Source organism: Delphinus delphis, chromosome 1, assembly GCF_949987515.2.
Source record: "Delphinus delphis chromosome 1, mDelDel1.2, whole genome shotgun sequence".
Lineage (NCBI taxonomy): Eukaryota > Metazoa > Chordata > Mammalia > Artiodactyla > Delphinidae > Delphinus > Delphinus delphis.
In genome coordinates, this window is record NC_082683.1 from 77,922,980 (window position 1) to 77,944,948 (window position 21,969).

General features: G+C 42.2%; 1 protein-coding gene across 1 annotated transcript; it reads right to left on the reverse strand.

Moving 5' to 3' along the window:
- Nucleotides 1-1,696: 1,696 nt before the first annotated feature.
- Nucleotides 1,697-19,995, reverse strand: LOC132433834 (guanylate-binding protein 4-like). The gene is made up of 11 exons (XM_060025123.1): nt 19,900-19,995; nt 16,277-16,472; nt 12,952-13,079; nt 11,018-11,127; nt 10,617-10,813; nt 8,986-9,231; nt 7,823-8,103; nt 6,371-6,583; nt 4,394-4,496; nt 3,873-4,066; nt 1,697-2,999 (listed from the first exon to the last, which is right to left on the reverse strand). Exons 2-11 carry the CDS (start codon nt 16,464-16,466, stop codon nt 2,760-2,762), a joined length of 1,902 nt encoding a protein of 633 aa, XP_059881106.1. The 5' UTR covers nt 16,467-16,472; nt 19,900-19,995; the 3' UTR covers nt 1,697-2,759.
- Between the last annotated feature and the right edge of the window lie 1,974 nt (nt 19,996-21,969).

Here is a 21,969-nt window from a genome sequence, read left to right on the forward strand (position 1 = left end):
GAAGCCTTCTCTTGAGATGTATATAACTTTATTCCAAAAGATGCCCACTTATGACTGAACATCAAAGTAGCGAAGATTCCTTTCACTCTGCTATAATTGTCCTTTCCCTCACTCCTGATCCCTTCCTTTCTCTAAACCATGATCACTTCATGGCACCGACTTGTGTGCATGTTTCTTATTTACATTGCTTGTCATGTGTGTTGGGGAGATTAGATGGGGAAGCAGAACTCATTACTGCCCCCTCACCCCCTTTTCCAGACCATCCAGACATTCGGTATTCAGGGCATTCCTCCACCTCAAAGGTGACACCAGAGGGCCTTTGGGGACTGGACCAGCTGCAGGACTTATTCCAGAGAAATGGCAACTGAGCATAACTCACAACCCTTAAGAAAGCAGAGCCGTCCTATAGATTCCACAGTCTGTCAGCCTGTGGGTGTCATGTTCAGTGAGAAATTGATCCTCGTACCGAAAGCTTAGCTTTCTTTCAACGGAAGCTCCTTGAACAGGTGACAATGAGAGCTTTGCCAATTACTGCCTCTTTCTTTACTCTTTTAAACAATATCATTGTTCTGTGAGCCAAAGGTGCTGGCTTCATTGCTGGCTAAGTTTCCTGGGAGAAAAGTTTATGTAACTCAGAGCACATGGAGTGTCCCTCTCTCAAGGAGAAGAGCAGCAGGTTCAGACAGGCATGCATGTGCTTTCTTCCCGATTCCTCTTAGTACTAGTTCCTAAAACTGTGTACTTCATCTTGAGAACCCTAGGCAGCAGTTAATAGAGGAAGGAAATGGCAATTTGGGGCCCTGATGGGTGGAAGCTCATGTATTTATTCACGTGCATTGTTTGAACACCTGGGGCTTATGTGGTGGACTTTGTGGTGGGAGCTAAATATACAGTGAGGATCATCAAGTAGATGAGATCATGACTCGGTAGGGGAGACAAAATGTAAATAGGTCATTTCAGTTTCACAACTATATAAAAAGTCCTGTGGTCAGAGGGAAACATGGTACAATGGCAGCCCAGAGGAGGGACACCACACCCAGTCTCAGGAAATCAGAGACCGTAAGGAATAACAGATGTTAGCAAATAAGGGGCACAGGGGGAGGAAGCCAGGGTGTCTAGTGAAGTCTGTGTCCTGTGTGCAATATCCCTGAATCAAGAGAATTTGTCCAATCGTGGAATTATAAGCAGTTTATTCTAAGTACAAGCGTCAAGCATTAGACAGCTGAGAAGAATTCCTAAAATGCTGAATTGAACTTGAAGAGAAATTTTCCTTTGAAATCACCATCTTTATAAACCTGAGTATTTAGGGAACATTTTAGCCAACATCCCAGGGGACGTTTTATCTGTAAATAAATTAGGGACTAGAATTTCCAGGCCTTACCAAGAGCCCCAAATGACAAGAAAATTAGGATGCACATCTTATACTTTTTGTTTCTGGCTGTAATAAGTAGATTTTTCCTGTTGAGCTGGCATGTTATTTCTAGTAGTGTTTAATACTTTCATCCTGGGACTTCCCTGGTGGCACAGTGCTTAAGAATACACCTGCCAATGCAGGGGACACTGGTTCGAGCCCTGGTTATGTTCATGGATACCAATTTCTTTTGTATTTTCCAAAGATAGATGATAATATATGCATATACTCATTATTATTTTTTTTATTTATTTATTTTTATTTTTTGGTACGCGGGCTTCTCACTGTTGTGGCTTCTCCCGTTGCGGAGCACAGGCTCCGGATGTGCAGGCTCAGCGGCCATGGCTCACGGGCCCAGCCGCTCCGCGGCATGTGGGATCTTCCCGGACTGGGGCACGAACCCATGTCCCCTGCATCAGCAGGCGGACTCTCAACCACTGCGCCACCAGGGAAGCCCCCTCATTATTTTTTTAAATTGGTAATACAACTATACACACTTTCTGCATCTTGAGATTTTCTCATGTTAGCACAAATAAGAGTTTCCCTTTCCATTTCAGTGACTGTAGAGTATTCCTTTGTAAGTGTGTCTCAGGATTTACTTCACCAGTATGTGACAGAGAGACTTGAAAGTTGTTTCCAATCTTCTGGAATTACAACAATCCTTCAACAAATATACTACTACATAAGCCATTTTTAACTTGGGTAAATAAATCTGTAAGATAAATTCCTAAATGTGGACTTCTGTATCAGCAGTATTTGCATTTAAATTTTTGGTATATATTTGCATCAGTTTGCACTCTCCCTAGCAAATATCAGAGACCGCCAACTTCCTGGAACTCTTGCTAGCTGGTGCCCTGTCCAAACTGTACTTCCTGGCCCATCTGAGAGGCGACACAGGTACCTCCTAATTTTACCTTGTACATCATTTATAATCAGTAAAATTGAACACATTTATTCTCTTGGTATATTTTCGCACATTTAAAATATTGTGTTTGTTGCTCTTTCCTCACTGATTTATAAGGGCTCCTTATAACTTAATGAATTGATCTCCATGACTGTATCATAGATTACGACTGTTCTTCCTCTTACCATTTGTTTTTTAGCTCTTCTTAACACTTTTCTATAATTAATCATTATCCTCCAACTTGTTTTCCATTTCTTTAACTTAACTAATTCTCAAAATTGTTTGTTCTTTTTGCATTTCAGGCCCTGGTAATCACTTTAGTAATTCTTTGGTAATCAGTTTTTATTTTTAAACTCCTCTTCAACAAAACTGTCATGAAAACATATTTAAAAAATGAGCTACAGTGTTACACTATTAAAACATAAGAAGCCTTTCAAGATATACTTAATAGGGATTCTCAGCCCTTTTCATAGCCTCACTGAGAAATTTCGTTCCCATACCAAATAATTTATAATGCCCAGGTAGTACTGCAACTAATGCCATGCTAGCCACATCAAGGACCTCTGAAATATTTATGGACTTATTATTTTTAGTTATGTCAATGGCTTCGTTTAGTTGTTCTATCTCTTTATTTAACTCTTCAGCTTGCTTTTTAAATCCTTCTGTAAGTAGTTCTTCTTGCATCTGTAAAAAGGAGAGTCCCTTTTGAAAATAGCCCAAATCAAGATTTTGTATCAAACAACTACAGCAGATAAGTACGTGTGTCTACTTCTATAATACCTTAGATGCTTTTTGACATTTGTCTAACATTTGCAAATGTTTGGACCTGGGTAGTGAAAGCATCCAGGGTTTAGAGCTTCCCAAGTTCCCTCAACACCATCTCCCTGGGCACAGAAAAGATGGGCCTAGGTCAGACCTGAAAACTACCCCAGGACTGTGTTCCAGCCCTAATAATGCACTTTGGGAGGGAATGTAGGTGAATTCTAAATATTTGTCAGTTTCATTGAGGTAGGATGACCACACATATGTCACAAAAATGGCACTGCTGACTGTCTTTAGGACACTGTCTATCAAACTCCAGGTTGAGGCAAAGAATGCATTTACTCTAGGTATTTAAAATGAATCAGGCAGACCTGGAAATGAATGCAGCAAATTTTAGAGCTTTCAGAATCCAGTATTTCATACCAGGCACAATCTGATACTTTCAAGAGCAGATGGAACTATTCCAGGTTTCTGATGGTTGTACCAAAATTTCTAAGGACTCTAGGACTGAGGTGCTATTCACTTGGGGGCAAATGCGAGCCTATAATCACCACAAACAGCAGTCCAGGAGCCTGGGCCATGTTATTTGTATGCGCCAAACCCTAACACTACAGAAGGTGCTGAGTCTTACAGAGGTAAGTCTTCAGTGCGACCCACATCTCTTTGATGTTACAGAGAATCATATGTCTTTGGATTTCCCTCTGGGATCTGACTTAAGGTCAAATTTCTGTTCTTTTGTTCCTGAGAGGCTAGCATTTTGTCCATCAGGCCCTGCCCAGGCCCATCCAGACTTACCTTCAGCTTGTGGCTCAGCATTGTTTCCAGCTCTCCTAGAAGGTATTCTTTTTCCCTAGCCATCTTCTCTTCCAGTTGGATCATGTTTTCCTTGAAGCTTCTCTCTTGTGCCGCCATTTTTTGCTCCTCTTCATTCTGTTTCTCTCTTAGCAGCTGCTGGTCCCTCTCAGCTGCATGCTTCTTAGCACACTCAACTGTTTCACAAGAGTTTTAAAGAGGGAAGAATATAACAGTTATGCTGAGCTGTCACCTCCTTAGCTCAGAGATAAAATGACTTTAAAATGGTGGGAAGGAATCTGAATATTCCTACTACCACATCAGAAAACATGCTTTAGCATGTGATGCAAAGGCACTGATTGGATGTACATGCAACCCAAACTCCCCTGGTTATTTCCAGATGTAGCAGAGAGGTTCCACAGAAGGAGAGGAAGCTGCCGTGTGAGGAAGTGTTTGTTTTCACACCTGCCAAAGGGAAGCACAAGAGCCACCTTTCCCTTTGTGAGCTCAGCCCTCCCCTGTACCTGCCAAGGCCTTGTCCCGATCAGTGAGGGCTTTGTCTGCCTGCAGGATGGCTTCCTCTACTCCTGCCTGGGACTGCAGGAAGCTCTGGAGGACTTCATTTGCCTGAGGACACAACAAGGAGCAAAGACTTGTCAGGCAGCAAAAGATGTAGTGTCTTGCTGAGGAAATTATTGTTCAGTAAACCTACAGATTGGACCCTTTAACTTCTCCATCCTTTGTAGGATCCCAAAATGGTTACAGACGCCAGAATTATGTGCAATTCTACAAACACCCACCCTCCATTGTGTGCAACTCCTATATCTGCACATTGTTTGGCTTCCGACTAATGCTCATCTACTCTTTCTTTATTACAATTTCATTTATGGATACTTCAACTTGTAGCTTCTATCGCCTCTTCCAGGAAGCTTTCCTAAGCTTTATTCTGAGTTTTGAATGACTGCCAAGACCTTACATTTGCCCTATCAGCCCTACCACTTGATGACTGTGTGATCTTAGGCAACTTAGTAAATTTTCCACACCTCATATTTCTCAGTTTTATAGTGGGGATGACAGCAGTACCTAATTCATTTTTTGGGGGGAACTAAATTGATTATCTTGGCAATATGGTAGAGCAGAAAGATCCTGAGCTCTCCTCCTCTCACAGGCACACTGAAGTCACAACTATTTGCAGAACAACCATTGGTGAAAAAGACAGAACCTATCAGAAAAGATCTCCTACAATTGAAGATATAAAGAAGGAACCACAGTGAGATGGGTAGGAGAGGTGGAGTCTCAATATAGTCAAATTCCATACCCCCGGGTGGGTTATTCACAATCCAGAGAATGATTACAACCTCAGAGGTTCTCCCAGAGAAGTGAGAGGTCCGAGCTCCACGCTGGGCGCCGCAGCCAGGGATCCAGCACCAGGAAGACAATCCTCCAGACCCTTTGGCTCTGAAAGCCAATGGGGCTAACTTTCAGGTGTCCCAGAGGGCTGTGGGAAATAAAGTCTTAACCCTCAGAGGGTGCACTCTAAATCTCACATGCTCCGGGACCCAGAGAAGAAGCAGTAATTTGATAGGAGCCTGCGTCAGACCTACCTGCTGACCCTGGAGAGTCCCCTAGAGAGGCAGAAGGCAACTGCCGCTCACCCCAGAGACATAGACACTGGCAGCAGCCATTTTTGGGAGCTTCTTCTACCACATGGACATTGGTGCTGGCATTCGCCATTTTGGAATATTTCCCCTAGCTTATTAGCCCCAAGACCCAGCCCTGCCCTGGTCCAGTGGTCTGCAGGCGCCAGTGCTGGGATGCTTCAGGCTAAGCAACTAACTGGGCATGGACAGAGCCGCACCCACCAGCAGACCTCCTGAGCCCACCGTCGCCTCTGGACATGGCCTTGCCCACCAGAGGGCCAGGGACCTGGTCCCACTCACCAGGCCACAGGCACTAGGCCTGAAACCCCCAGGGCCCTTTAGCCAGAGACCCTGGGACCCAGCTCTACACACCAGGAGGAAGATACCAGTTGCAATAAAACCTCAGTTTCAGTCTGCAGGGCCAGCCCACCCACTAGCAGGCTATATCCTGCCTTGGGACCAGCTGGGCTCAGGCCTGGACCAACATGAGGCCAACAGAAGCTTCAAGACACCCCAGATACAGCAGCCCAACTGGCTGTACCCAACTGTGATCCAACACATGCTCTTGGACTCCTGGGCCCTGCAACTGGACTCCAGGATCTGGCTCTGTCCTCCAGAAAGTTGGCACTAGCCCTAGGACCTGGCCTCACCCACCAGTGCGCAGGCAACAGTCCTGGGGTCTCCTGGACACTTACTCTGCTCACCAGAAATGCAGCACTAGACCCAGAGCCCCCCGGGGTTCCACAGTCAGCCTCCTTGTGACCAGCAGCCTCTGCACAAAGCAGGACCTGGCAACCAAATGAACCAAAAAGACCCTCTGACTCCAATCTTCTGTTCTTTCCCACTCCCATTACCCCTCACCTTAACTCCTTTCCTGGGAACCAGTTTATAGTCCTGTTCAAACTTGCTCCTTGCTTCTAAGTAGAGACTGTGTCCTCCAGGGACAAAGAAAGTTCCTCCTGAAATACTTGTCATCAAGGATTCTGAAAGCTTCTTAAGCTCAGCCTGACAATGTTTGACAGAGGCCTCTTCATTTTGGATCATGAAAACGTCCTTCTTTTTCTCCATGATGTCCTGTCAGGGAAATATGGGGAAATCCAATAGAAAGAAGCTGTTAGAGGGAAGGTCCAACTGTGATCCTCTTGGAAGAAGTAGTCTGACAGCATCAGGTACATGAGACACAGAATAATAGATGTGGAGTCAGGAGTCTAGTTTTAGTTCCAGTTCTGACAAACTCTTTGTGTGATTTGTATGAAGTCCCTTAAATCCCCTGGGCTCAGTCTCAACATGTGTGCAATGATGCAGTTGGCAGAGGCAAACTACTACTTTGACAGTAGTAGCACTAATAGTGATCCATCCATCAACAATGAACAATGAAAGTACAATTATGAATGGAAGTAGGGTTTCCTCTTCAAACTTGGGTGCTATGGATAAAAATATGTACCTAGCAAATCAACTTCCTACTAATGAATTAAGTATACACTGAACAGAGTTTTGAACTCTTTCTGAATTCTTGTTTCATTGAGGATTTGAGTGTGTGAAATTATAGGAACAGAAATTTTTTTGCTTGTACTTCTAAATTACAATTGAGCTGGTTTTACTCTGTATGTACTAAGAGATCTTTGTAAATTATAGGATGGTCAAGGGAGACTGAAAGTCAAACTTTCAGTGAAGGTGCCAATGGTAAGCAGAATTATGATCTCCAAGAGCTCTCTCTGCTGGTGTCCACACTCCACATAGTTCCTAGACTTGTGAAGATGATGAACAATTATTCTGTGTTTAGACTATATTACATGGAACAGGTTGACTTTAAGAAATGGAGATTACCTAGGTGGGCCTTACCTAATCACAAGCCCCTTAAAAGATGTTTTCTCCAGTTGGTGGCAGAAGAGGTAGTCGGAGAGATTAGAAACAAAAGAAGGAAACCATGCACCACTGCTGGGTTGCAGATGGAGGGGGGTTCCCCAGAGCGTCCATGTGAGTACCAAGCCCACTTGAACCTTGTTTTCAGCTATGGTACAGGGAGCAGAATACCCATAGACCCTGGGCTGGTATCTGACCTGAAGAACTATAAGCTAATAGATGTGTGTTGTTTCAAGCTGCTAAGCACAGTGTAATTTGTTTTGCCACAACAGAAACTAAAAGCCCAACTTTTAGAAAAGAGATGGACTGTAGCCTGTAGAGCCCTATCACTCACTAGAATCTAAACTCCTTATATGATGAGAAGCACATGAACCATGGTGTCAAAAGGGGGAGTCTAGGTATCATTCCAGAAGAAAGGAATCAGGAAGGATATATTCCAGAGCGCATTACCACCAGCTTCTTCTGGAATGTCTGCTTGTCATCCTTGAAGGAGCACTCCATGAAGATTGCAATGGCTTCCGTCTCACAGGCTGCGTGCACCTCCAGAAGCTCCTGGAGCGTGTCCGTGGGGAGCCTCAGTCGCTGGGCCATCTGCTCACTGTAGTGGTCGGCTGCCTTCTGCACGGCCGCTGAGTTCTCACGCTCAGCCAGAGTTATCACTGCGTTCTCCAAACAAGGAACTCCTCCACTGTTGATGGCATCTATGTAGGCCACCACCAGAGTCCCCAACCCTGATTGAGACATGATATTTATGAAATGGAGAGAGAATTCTCACCTGTTTTAATAGCTTTAGAGATTAGCATTCTAAAAATCACTAAAATTTTATTGAATTTGAAGTTTTCTTTTCTTCTATCTATTCTTCTCCTCATTTTCTTCATTCTTGTAGCCTCCTCCTTTTTGTTCTATGAACCCCTTCTTTATAATAACATCACTGTGTCTCCTATTCACTCTACCTTTTATGGTTCTCAAATTCATCCCATTACAATATTAGCCAGATGATTTCAAACGATATGCCCAAGGGTCTCCCAGAACACTTTTCCCATTTTTATACAATAAACCTGTAAGTAAATTACATTACTTGTGGGCACTATTTGTAAATGAAAATGCCTTGATGAAAATGTCATCAAGAATTTCAGGGCAGTGACACAAACATTAAACCAAGCAGGGCCCATCTCAGCACATTACACTGTGACTGTCCAGGTTTCATGTCCGTGAAGCCAGCCCTGTACATAAGATTGTATTTACATTTGTTTCTCAGACTCTCAATGAGCTTACATGGATTCATGGACTACTATTCATTTTCCGATTCATGTAAATTCACACAATATCTTGCATATCCTCACTCGAAACACTTATCCCGTCAGACACCTCATCACCATGAAGATTTCAATCTTTAACTTTTACATCATTAGTGTAATACTTTCATGAGATTTGGTAGCCTTACATAGGCTTCTTTTAATGAAGAAACATGCATTTACATGTGTTGCATGAACATACATCTTTCCAAGTTACACAGAGAAGAAATCACAATTGCTGACAAACCCAGAGTGCAATCACAACTTCATCACACACACTGAACCACAGAGAGACATGCTGTAGCAAAGGAGACTCACCTCCTCCTGTGACAGTGATTCTTTCTCTTAGGGTCTTGGGCTTTGCATGGGTAAAGATATATGAGCAGAAATGGTTTGATTGCTTCTGGAAATTCTCATCCAGTTGTTTATCTGGCACTTCCTCAATATGGAGTAATAATGTTTTGTCACTTGTAGGCCGGTCAAAGACAAAGCACTTTCTTTTTGGAAAAAACTTCCTGATACATTCTCTGGGCATGTTGGAATTTTGAATTTGGGGACTCCTGCCTGCAGGAGTGGAAAGAGAGCAATCACTGAAGGAACAGCTTTCAGGTGAGGGGGCTGAGGACTTTCATTTCTGTGGATCTTTGCATCACTGTAACTACTGTGCCTGTGTATCTCCTATTATTGAATCACGCAAATCAACCTTATGCTAATCTATTCAGGACATGGAAAATCCCCCGCCTCCCGCTTTATTTTTGTACAGAGCTAAGAGTGAAGGAAGTACTTCTGAGGGCGAAGGGGAGGAATCCATTCCAAGTGAAGAAACTACTGATTACTTTCCTTACCCTTCCATGGCGTGCAGTATATCAACTATTTATTAGATGTTTCTTGAATGATAGACTAATCCAAGAAATTGTCAGAAATATTTTTCTGACATTACAGTCCCCATGTCAGAAATGGCATGTAATGTAATGTAATGTCAGTAATGTAATGGTAGACATAAAGATATTTATGATATTGCTGATAAAATAACCCGTGGAAGACAAATGATACTGAGGACAGTAAAGAGAAGATTTTTATATCAGAGTAAAAATGTACACATACTATGAATATGTTTGGAGATTACTTTAGCATACACCATCTCACGGTAAGGTTAGCTTAAATGAAACTAGGAGACCTCATCCAACCTCTGCATCATTTTACATTGGACGTGACTATCATACAAAGGGATTCTGGGCATATATCAGTAGTTCAACAAATATTTCTTGAAACAATGAATAAATGATTCAATTTAAAAATGAATATTGCTTCTAGGTATCACCCATTATCCTCTCTGCTAAAATAATCTGAGTAACTAATTTATTATATTAACATGACATATACGGTGTTAGGTTCTAGAATGAAGAGTGTGATACTATGAGGAAGAACATATTATGGGTCTGACAGTCTTACTGGAAGGACATGGCAATGCTTTTTTTTCTGAACTCTTTATTGTATAAATAGCCTATCTATCAATATGAAGGATGTAGCTACGTATGCTGGTAAGATACACCGTGTTAAAGGTATTTCAAAAATTAGTTCTTTTGTTTATCTTGTGATTCTGTGTTTCCAATTTGATGGGTTATATTTCTCAAATAGGAAAGGAGAAGCACTTAGACTTAATATGTAATATAAGTATGTGAGCCTTTTTTTCCCATGGTGTCCATTTTTCTAAAATCATTTGGTCTAATATTGGATTATAAATTTCCTCTGTGAGCTTAAGCTCTGGTCACTGGGGTTTTCCCAGTAACAATAACGACTGAAGCCACACCCACCAGTCATTCACCAAGCACCATTAGCATGGCCTCAATCCAACCCCAAATCAAGATTGACATCAAGTGCTGAATGTCAGAGCTCTGTTGATCCCATCTCCTACTGAACCTTCCCCCACCCTGGCCCTACTCTGATACCTGGAATCAACTTCAAGGCGTTCTCCAAGTACTCATCTTCAGTGATGGGGTATCCATCTAACTCCAGCTCCAGCATGAAATCCCGTACAGCCCAAACAAAGTCTGGAAAGAAACTCACAAACTGGGCTGAGTTCTGTACTTCATCAGAGCTGGCAGAGGCTGTTGTCCTGATTAGCTCTGTTAGTTCAGTCACGTAGCTGGGATCTTAGCTAAGGAATGAGAAGTGCCCTCCAACACAATTTCCAGATCTCAACCCCAAACAAGTTTTATCAACATTCCCTTTTGCTCCATTTTCCCTTCTCATCAGCCATGAGAAAGGAGTCATGGGAAAGAAGAAACAGTGTCAGTTGCTATTCCCATAAACTCAATGAAACATGGTGGTTCAGTTCCTGGAAGGATACTGCAGCTGCTCCAGGGCCTGGTGGTTGATGGTGTTCATGCTGTTGTAGACAAAGACGCTGCTCAGAAGCACGGCCAGGGCGAAGATCCACGAGTCATTCTTGGAGTCACCCTAGAAAGTACATTGCATCAGGGGACTGAGGACACCCTTCCTCATTCTCTCATTCAGTTGTTCATTTACTATAACATCTGTCTTGTAACTCAATAGTAAGGCAAATAACATACATTTTCAAGACAGTGCTAAATGCAAATCTTTCTGGTGTTGACACTGACACCTCTCAGGGCCTCAGTTTCATTAGCTGTTAACAGAAGGGAGCGACGTGAAATGTGTCAACTGTTTAATACAGTGCCTGGAACACAGAAGTTATGCAGTAATAAGTGGGCCATGATTCCTTTGCACTTGTTTTCTTGATCATGGGCTATAATAGGGACTAGTGCTATTCAATTAAATTCATCATCTATTCTTTGTGCATTTAGAAAACAGCAGATACTGCATCTGCTTGTGTGGATATAGAGTTTCATATGAGAGTCCCTGCCCTAGAGAGATGGAGGGGCAGATATACCTGGGAACATTTAAATACATTCAAGATGATAAACCACCAGGCATGGAACCAAGTATTATAATGTAAAAGACAAAGGGGCAATTCCCAAAAAACAGAAAAAGTACTCTGTGCATTCAGAGCAAGAAGTGAATATGTCTGACAGTGATACGATGGTATTAAGACGAAAATAGCTGGGCTTTAAAGATTTGACAGAATGTGGATTTGTGGAGCTATAGGGGGATCATGCAGGTAGAAGGACCCACCGAAGCCAATCACAATTGCCAGAAAGTGTGGTCATATAGAGGTATTATAAGGTTACTTTATTTGACTGAAGTAGTGGTTACCCATGTGGTAATCGGTGATGAGGCTGAAAATGTGATTCAGGACAAGTCATGAGTGACTTTGGAACAGATGATATATACTACCAAAATACACTACATGTAGTAAGGACAGCACGCAGTTCCTCTCTGTCAGTTTGCAATCTGGTGTGCTTTAGTTCCCTGACAAATGCAGTTAGATAACAAGAAGAAGATTATACAAACTAAAATCTAGTAGGAATCAGTAGACCATCTTGGGCTGACACTGAGGTGATTATCGAATATTTCAAATCTGGATTTTAAAATTCACAATTTCTTGATGCATGCCCCAACCCTTGCCTGCAGTGATGAAAGCCAAAGATTCACTGCTACTACTTTAATTTAGACGCAGATTAATAGAAATAAGGAGAAAAGACTGATTGCAAGTAACACTGTGAAGACAAAATACCTACTATTATCCCATTTACATTTTTATGGTGGGTCTAGCTCATGTTTTTATAGAATTCATTGAAGGATTCATCTTCAGAGCCCCGAAACTCAGAATAAAATGTTCCTGGTATAGTGGAAGCTTTTCTGGAGATTTTAAAAATAGTTTATTCACTGAAAACATATTTTCATGATTCCTACCTCTAACCCCATATACCTTAACCTGTAGAGCCAGTGGACTCCATGGATTATAGCTTCTACCAGGATGTCTTCCTGAACCTGAACAGCTGGGGTAAGGTCTCACTTTTTTTGTCCATGGCTCCCTGTACTGATACGACTGCATATTTCTTATGTTCCCAACTCAGCTCTGGGCCCATACCTCACTCACTGTGGTAGAAAAGCCCTGGAATTCAGATGCCCAATAAATATTTGTTAACTTGTATCTTTCACCCCACTGTTAAAAATAAGGCGATCTATCCCCAATAACGAAAGTATTGATCTTATTAAAGAATAAATTCAAGGTAAGAGATTTTAGCCTCATTATTCTTAATTGGATTTGCAGTTTATAGGAACATGTTATAAAAGTTGAATTGAGGTGGGAAATTGAGGCGTCAGTGGAGTATCAAGAGCTTACTGGACTCCCCGCCTTACCTTTTCCACATCACCCAGGCCCTCGGTGTCCAGAAGGACCAGGGTGTGGCTCTCCTTGGAGGGGTGGGGCACGCACCACATCCAGATGCCCTTAGTTTCAGACCTCACTGTGGAGCCCAGACGGAAACCTGCAAAGAAAGAAGAGAAAGCAGTACACAGTAAGAGCAGATAGTCCAGGCTGCCCAGCGGTTACTTTGGGTAAACTTGTCGGAAGGTGAGTGCCTGTCTCAGAGGAAGGTGCTTCCATTTCAACAAGGACAGAAAATCCAACCTCTGTACACATTCAGAACCTTCTCAAGAAGCACTTTGTGTCCCCTATTCACCTCCTAATATTAATGGCTCCAACTGTGTCACATTCCAGAAATAATGTTAGCTCTATTAACCTTTCTATATTTATCTGCCACTGAAGAGCTCCCTTCTCCCCCACTTTCTGATGGACTTTTGCCAGTGAGAGGTACAAGCAGGAGATCAGAAGTCAGCCTCCTGTCCCCCTGGCTTCCACCCTGGTGAGCCACAGTGTCCCAGTGTCTCTGTTCCTCTACTTTGGTCACATGTCCTTTCATTTAGCTCCAACCGGTAACTCTGGTCTCTGCCACATTCTGGAATCTACACATTGCCTCTTCACACTACAGGAGTTATAAAGGCTACCTGGCCATTGCTCCTGCCACTCTCTGGCTACTCTGTACCTTCATTGGTTCCCTCTGGCCTGCTGGTGCCCTTGTAATTGTCCCTCCGTTAAACATCTTCAGTTATCCTTTAAATGGATTATCTGTGTCCTTTCAGGACGTGGACTGATAGATCAGTTGTTTTTAGTTTCTTTTCCTCCACTTCCTCCTTGTATTTTCCTCCTTTCTGTTCTCCTCTTCAAAAAAGGATGAATTCTTTGTTCACTGACTCACGTGGTGATATAATAGAAGGGAAAGCAGAAAAGACCTGTGAGAACTGCTTGCTTTTCTTTCCAAAGGCTTAAGCCCACAGGGGAAGAGGATATGAGGTATGTGCCTTGGAAGCTGCAGGTAATGGATCTCGTCCAACAGTCCAAGATTTTGACCATATGCCATGTGCCAATGCTCCCTTCAACTGAGAATGGAAATGGACATGATGAAATACCTAGGGGAGCATTGTTCAGCATGGCTCAGGCCCCTCGATTGCCACATCCTGTGCGTTCTGCTCAGAGAGGGTGTAAGACCTGAGATGATCTGCACTCTTCTACATCGTGATGGTATTTGACTGCTTGCTGATTAATACAGAAAAATCTGAACTTCCCCAGGTAGAAAAGACAAGGTGTAACTGGAGCTCATCAGTGCAAGTTATGTGGGGTGAAGAACAGGCAAGAAGTCATCACAAGGAGAAAGAGTAGTGACCTGGTTCTGCTAGCCAACTTTGGGTGCTAACTTTGTTTGCTTGTTTTTGTTCTTCCTGTAATATGACTGGGGTGGTGAGTCACAATTCAGGTGTTTTAAAACAAAACTAGGTTAGGTATTTCCTCAGTAAGGGAAATCACCTCCTTGTTACCTGATGTAATCTCAAGTAGAAAAACAAGAATGTTGTCGAAACCCCTTGTATGTATCTTTTTCTTAGAGTTCTCCAATCTTTAATCCCTCCAAAAATGACCCATTTATTAATTTAGGCTGTCAAGGAAAAGTGTCCTCCCTGATTGGTGATCAAGTTCCTCTCAAAGAAAGACAAACATAAAATGTTTTGTTTGAAGCCAATAAGAGATTACGAAGCAAAAAAGAGAGAGGGAGAAAGAAAGAAAAAAGAGAGATGGGGGAGAGAGAGATACAGAGACAGAGATAGTTTGAGGGAGAGAGACAATGAGATATTCCCAAGGATCCTTAGAGTTTAGTGGACTGAGGTTCTACCCACTAATTGTGCTGAGCCGCTGGGCCACAGAGGAAGGCATTAAGAAAGAAATGGTGTGTGGTCTTCTTAGAACTGCCCAACAGGACATAGGCGGATTGTCCTAAAAATCAACAAGAAACAAGTCAGGCAACTTGGTAGGAAAAAAAAACCCTTTTGAAATAGGAAATGCAAATAGCAAATATGTGACAAGGTGCTTAAGCTTATCTGTAGTGAGGCAAATAACATGCAACTACACAGACACCAGATCAGCAAAAGTTAAAAAGTGTTTTTACCAAAATTTTGGAAGGATGTGGATAATTCTAAATTACTGCTAATAAGCATATAAACTGACATAAAGCATAAACGGCTTTAAATGTTTGATAAAGCTTAAAAGGTTTAAAAAGCTTAAAAGGTTTGATATTATCTAGAAAGGCTGAAGACATAAATACTTCTTGATTCAGCAATTCCACTTCTGGGTATAACATAAGGAAGTTAGTGTACACGTGCACCAGGATATAGATGGAAGAATAATCATGAGAACACCATTTGTTGTTCATCAGCAACAAATGGATGAATAAACTGTGGTATCCTCTGTCAGTTGCAAAGTACAAACGAGTGAAAATAATTGCAGACACATAGGACAAGCTAGATGAACCTCATAAACTTCTTATTGAGAATATGAAGCAAGATCCCAATGAATATCAGAATGAAATTCCCTATATAAAGATTAAGGTATTTTTAAGAAATGTTTACATAGATTGTAAAACCATGTTTAAATAGGAAGAGCGAAAGAATGCACCATGAAAATCAAAACATTGGTGAGCTCTAGGGAGGGTGTGAGAGGGTGTGATTTGTGCTTTTGGGTGCTGGTGATGTTTTATTTTTTGATCTGGGCGGTGATTGAACAGATGATCGCTTCATATTTATCAACTTTATTATATGTATATATATTTTTATGCACTCTTCCATATGTTTTAGAGTTCACGTATTACAAAAGACTAGTTAGACAAAGAGAAGGGGTATAGTTTATCAAAGTTTTGCTGTGAAATTAAGCCAAAAAGAATGCATGAGATATGGGAGGGATTTTACTGTCTGTTCTTCCTTCCATCCCTTTTTAAAAATAAGACATGTTGAACAATATTTGTGTGCTGCTTGGAATGACTCTGGTTTAAAGCCAAAGTGAGGAAGGAGAAAGGAAGGGAATAACGGTTGAGGATGAGCCCCTGAGCAGATGGCAATGGATCAGGACGAATGAGGTGGCTGTTTCCATGGGGTTGGGAACACTTGATTACTGGACAAAAGAGTGAACATTGTGGGGAGATGGGTTTGAAGTTATAAATTTGGTGGTGAGAATTTGAAGTTTTCTTCAGTGGGAGGGGTTAGGCTCTTTCTTAACATGACACTAGAGGAGGATGATCCACAGCCTGTGTTATCACTGCTTCCAAGCAAATGGTCCTGAACAACACTAAACGACACTCACCGTGGTTCTGCCCTGCCAGGCGGTTCATCAGGAAGGATTTTCCCGTCCGATACAGCCCTGCAATGGCCACCACCACCACAGGCTGAGAAATCTGGTCAAGAATCTTCAGTGCTTTTGGATTTACTGTCAGCTGATTGTTCTGGTTTTCCACCAGACGGATGGGGTCCATTATGGTGGATCCAGATGCCATGGGAAGCTGTAACCCAGAGGAACGACTCAGTAAAACACAAGATCCACAAGTTATCTCTCACGATGCACATCAGGCTTCTGCGTTTGGAACTTATATATCAATTTTCTATGTTTTGTATGCTTCTAAAAGGTAAGTATTTAGCCTAGTGTGCCAAGGTCTGTACAGATACATTATGTACATCATCTTATCGATCCTTACATGAACCCTAAAGCAACCTTATCCATGTGATGCAGTGAATAGAATGAGAGAACAAAGCATTGATGATGGAGCCATGAGAACACTAACATTTTGGGGGTATGCAGAGGCAGAATGGAACATGAAGGAGATGAGGAATGACCAGAGACAATTTCTGGAGTTCCAGAATGATTTGGTCACTCATCAGTTGCACAAACATTTATTGAGAACCTACCATGTGCTGGAGATTGCTTTAGGGGCTCAGTATCAAACAGTGAACAAAATGGGTCCAAATCCCTGCTTCATGGAGATCTAATCTAGTGGAGAAGACAGATAATATAGAAAGTGGAAAAGCAAAATACATGTATGTATATTAGAGGATGGTAAATGATCAGAAGGAAATGAGAGGGAATGGTGTTTAGAGTGTTGGGGGTTGAATTCACATAGAGGTGAATCAGGGAAAAACTTGCCAACAAAGGAAAAATGAATGTGATTGGTGACCTTGATGAGGATAGATGCACTGAATCGGTGGGAACAGGCTGGAAGAGGAGTTACTGTGAGGGAAAGGAGACACAAAGAATGCAGCTCTCCCTCAAACACAACAGGACAGACCTTAAAGGTACCTAACAAAGTTGTGCATGCAAGCATGAATTTATTAACTGAAATTACAGGACATTTCTTTTTATTTAAGCTGACAGGGAAGAGAGGCAAGCAACCAGGGTGTTTTAAGGTCTGCCTACATATTTTCCAGTCTCACATCTGGGCCAGGCTCTACTTTAAATGATTTCGTCACAATGATTGGGTGTTTCATGATCTCAAGAGACAGACAGCAGTCAGAGAGTTTTAACTGTCCCTTTATTTTCTCAGACAATACTAAGCAACATCCACATGTTCCCATACTTTACTAGCTGTGTGACGAATGGAAAGATTAATTTCTCTGTGCCTCAGGTTTCTCTTCTGTAAAATGGTAACCCTAAAAGTAAAATTCAGTGTGTCATTAGGGTCATTAGGAGGGTTAAATATCTCATAATGCTTACAATGCTCTTAAAATTATGCTGGTACATAGTAAGTTCTATATAAGTATTGTTTTAAAATTAAGTGTCTCTGAAGACAGACAGGGTAATTTCTGAATGAAAGTGGAGGATTAACTTTGGCCTGAAACAGTGACACTTCCCTCCCTGGTTGCAAGCAAGTGGGAGGACACAGTCCATGAGGAAGATGAGCAGGTAGGGGAGGACCAGTGATAACAGCTGAGAAGTGATAACACGGATGGAGGGAGAGACAGGCTGGAAGAACTCAGAGCTGCCCTGGGATGTCCAAGTACAGGTTCTGGAGTCCGGCTGCCAGGGTTCAAACCGGAGGGTTTAAGTCACTATTGTCTGTTGAGACCTTGAAAAAGGAAGTTACCTCCACAGCCTGCATTTTCTTATCAGTTTATAGGTAAAGCAACAATTCTTGCCTGATTCATTACGGTATAGCTGGTAACAGATAGGCTATCAATTATGAAAAAAGAATTTTCCTGGATTCATGTACTATTTCAATAATCAGCAATTAGACATTGCATTATAAAGTGTCAATGAATTCTGTAAGCTGCAAATTGCCAAGAAATATAAGGTACTGTATCTAAAATCTTTTTATTAGAAAAAACATGAATTTATTTAACAGCCTTCCTCTGTACAATTTCTTGTCTTTTTCTATAGTGGATTGGGAGCAGAGATGGGGGAGTAAAACATGACCTTTTACAACTGTGTTATATGTTAATTAATAAAGGGAAACCTGGGGAATTCCCTGGCGGTCCAGTGGTTGAGACTCCGAGCTCTCACTGAGGAGGGTGCTGGTTCCATCCCTGGTCAGGGAACTAAGATCCCACAAGCTCAGGCGGTGCCCCACCCATGCCCATCACAAGGAAACCTCACTCACATGGAGTCAGCAGGCCAGAAGGGGGAGGTCTCATGCAGAACTACTGCCTGGAGGTCAGTTACAGGAAGAATTGTCAATTACAGACCCCAGGGGAAAAATCTTCCACCGAAAGGAGTCATCAGGGACAGTCCCCTATAGGAAAAGGTGTACATTGCATCTCCTACAAGAATTGACTACCCGGCAACTCAGTCAATGAGAATCTGTCATCACCCTGAACTCTGACTTTTCTTTACAAACCAACCTTCCCAGCCCCTTCCTTTTCTCTATAAAATAATGTTCTTCTTTGTTGGACTTGCCTGTGGCTTTTTCTATAGTTTGCTTGTCCCAAGTTGCAATTCCTCTGCTATTCCCAAATAAACTCACTTTTGCTGGTAAAATAACTGTTTTATTTTTAAGCTGAATAGCTATAAGCAAGAGAAATTGTAGAGCTTATTTCTGAGATTGAATATTGATAAAGCTTTGTGTAAGTCAATGAGTCTACAAAGATTCTTTTTTAATTCAAAGTATACTGAGGTACCAAAACCAGAAGGTTTTAACTTCAAAACTAAACAAGTGGAAAAGAACAGTGCTACTAGATGGCAGAGGCAATCAACAGTTTCCAAAGGTTACTGTTCAGGAGAATTATCTAAAGTGATAGTTAACATACCCCAATCCCTGTATTTTCAGCAAGTCCAGAAATTATTCTGATGCGATTAATGTTTGGGCCACACATGAAAAACAATGTATAATAAACAAACATGATTAGACCTTAACAGTTATTAATCGTTTTTTTTTAGTGAGCGTGAGATTGAATTATTCCGTATAATACAGTTCTGTAGTATTCGGAAAATCAAATGTTAAGACAAAAATAATGCAGGGTCAGTTTAGGATTTAAATTGCCTCTACGTCAGGGACCATCTTTTCCCTGTTTCTCCAGTGCCCAGCGAGGCGCAGTCAGGATATGTCCGAGGAGGGGAGGAGGGGCTAGAGGAAGGGACCGCACCCAGCGCCCCTGCAAGGGGCCGGGGGTTTGGGCCTTCAATTCCGAAAAGTACTTCAGCCCCCTTTCCTCAGAAGATATAGCATGCACTCCTCCCTCTCCCATGCAGGGCTTTTTGCTGCAGCCCTGCGTAGATGCTCGAGGAGGAGCTGCGCATCCCGGCGACACGCCTGGCAGCCGCCCCGGATCCAAAAGGAGACGCTGAGCTGCCCAAGCAACGCGCCCGCCGGGGCGCACACCCTCCGCGCGGCGCTGGCCTCCGCGGCCCCCCCTCCTGCAGTGTGGAACCTGCGCTGGGGGATTTATTGTTGTTATTTAATGGAAATGTGCTTGGAAGGTAAAGTTTAGCAGCAAACTTACGTGCCGCGGTTGCGTCCGGGGTCAAGTTAGCTGCTCCGGCTTGCCCCTAGGGTTCCTCCTAAGTCTGGCTCCTCTGGAAACCGACTCTTATTTAGAAACTGAAAAACCAGCCGATTATAAAATGCCTTTCTGTTATGGGTTGGGTTTATGAGAAATAAAATCGAAATCGAAAGGACATAAGGACACGGCTTTTTTTCTTTTTTTTCCTTTAATGGAAGCAGGAACCCGAATGAAGTCGGGGAAAGACAGGGAGACAGGGATTCCTCCACACCTGGCTGGGTAAACCCAACTTTGTCCCTTCTCCACAGGTGGCTTAGGTGTCCTTGACCCCATGGTGAACGTGGCCCAAATAATGGTAGGATGAGAGAGTTCAACAGACTGTCTCTCAGGGGCGTCTTTGTGAGAGAAGAGGTTTCTTTATGAATTTTTCTTCACTTGAAAAATGTTTCATTTGTTCATTTCCTTTCTCTTTCCTTTTTAAAAAAGTGTTGTTTTTTTTTTTAACCGCGGTGATTTTTTTTCCTTAGCAAGAAAATTACGTGTGTGTATAAAATCCATGATTTTATAGCCCAGACATATTCACTATTATTTTGTTACAGTTCTTCTTTTCTTTTCTTTTCCTTTCTTTTACTAGAGTGCATCCAGATTTGGGGGTTGGGGGTTGGGGGGAGGACTGTTTATAATTTGAGGGTGGATGCAAATTTGGGGGTTGAGAGTTGATTCAGATTCCTTCCATCCTGTTCTGTATCCTTTAAGGCATTGTACTTACCTACAACTTAAAAACTTGACTGCTGCTGTTAGGGAACCAGGTTCTTTTGCTCGAGGAGCTGCAAGCCAAAACACTGAGACGCTGAGGTTTGCAACGGGGAAAAATTTTATTTGTGAGGCAACCCAGTGAAGAGGCAGGAGAACAAGTCTCAGGTCTGCCTCCCAGAAGGAGAGGTGTTTGGAATACTTAGGGGACAAAGAAGCAAGGTGGTCTTAGACCTTGGGGAAAGGTGATCGGAGGTAGGGAAAAGGTGAGGTAATTGGAGTTCTGTGCAGGCTTATCTGAGTTGCATGCTTCTTCATGGGACGCCTGTGCAAATTCAGGGAGATTTGGTTTGAAATAGGTTGGAGAATTTGGGGCTGTGATGACAAAATTCACCTATGGGACAAGCAAGTATATTCTGTGCAGACTCTGATCAGCCGTATTGGTTTCACCTTGTTTCAGCCAGTTTTGTTGTATTACAAGAGGAGGGATTTTCGATCTGTTCCCTTATCTGCTGTTCTGTAAGATAAGCTCAAGAATTTGTTAGTCACCAGTTTCTGTTACAGGTTTTTAACCCTATGGAGCAGGGTTTCACTACCACATCTGTATTTCAGACTGTAGTGAGGGGAAGGAAGGACAGGGAGAGTGTAGTCTCAAAGTTCTATGGCCAAGACTCCCCAAGAGCAAGTGCTTTGACACATATTCCATATGCAGACTTATCTAGCTTCAAAAGCAGCTAGAAAAGTATAATAATCCTTAGCCAGATTGCCCTAAGCTTATTCTGTAAAATAGAATGATACCATATTTGAAGGTGCAAAGCATGTTATAATTCTAAAAGTATATGCAACAATATTGGGGACAGATTTTTCTAGAATCTTGAGATGAAACTTGGCAGATTCAAGACAAACCCAAGCTGGGAAAATTAGCGTGACCTCATAATTCCTGAGCCACCGAGATTGATTTAGGGGGAGATTGAGCACATGACCTAAGGCCAGATAAAGTTAATCCTTTCTCAGTTACCTGGATCCAAGAAATTTCTCTCTTTTTCTGTATCACTCTTGGTCTTCTTCTGACTCTCTTGATCTCCTGTCTTCTGTTTTCATTAACTTTTTGTTGTTGTCAATGAGGGTATAAAGACGTGTGTTTCAAGATGAAGACTGTAAGGCCACTTAGGTATGTTTGGCTCTGAAACATGATATATATTATTACTTACAAAGGGGTAGAATACATTTGGAGTCTCACTTCCAGCTTCCATGGTTGTAATTGCTTCAGGAAAAATCCAATAATATTGGAAAAGGAAGAATGATTAAAATGGGTTC

What these genes read in the sequence shown, in the direction of transcription:
- LOC132433834 (XM_060025123.1), bottom strand. Translation starts at nt 16,466, where the DNA reads ATGGCATCTGGATCCACCATAATGGACCCCATCCGTCTGGTGGAAAAC. An exon ending in CATTCCAGAAGAAGCTGGTG is followed by an intron (nt 6,584 to 7,822) that starts GTAATGCGCTCT and finishes TTTCCCTGACAG; the next exon opens with GACATCATGGAGAAAAAGAA. An exon ending in TGCTGAGCCACAAGCTGAAG is followed by an intron (nt 3,000 to 3,872) that starts GTAAGTCTGGAT and finishes TCCTTTTTACAG; the next exon opens with ATGCAAGAAGAACTACTTAC.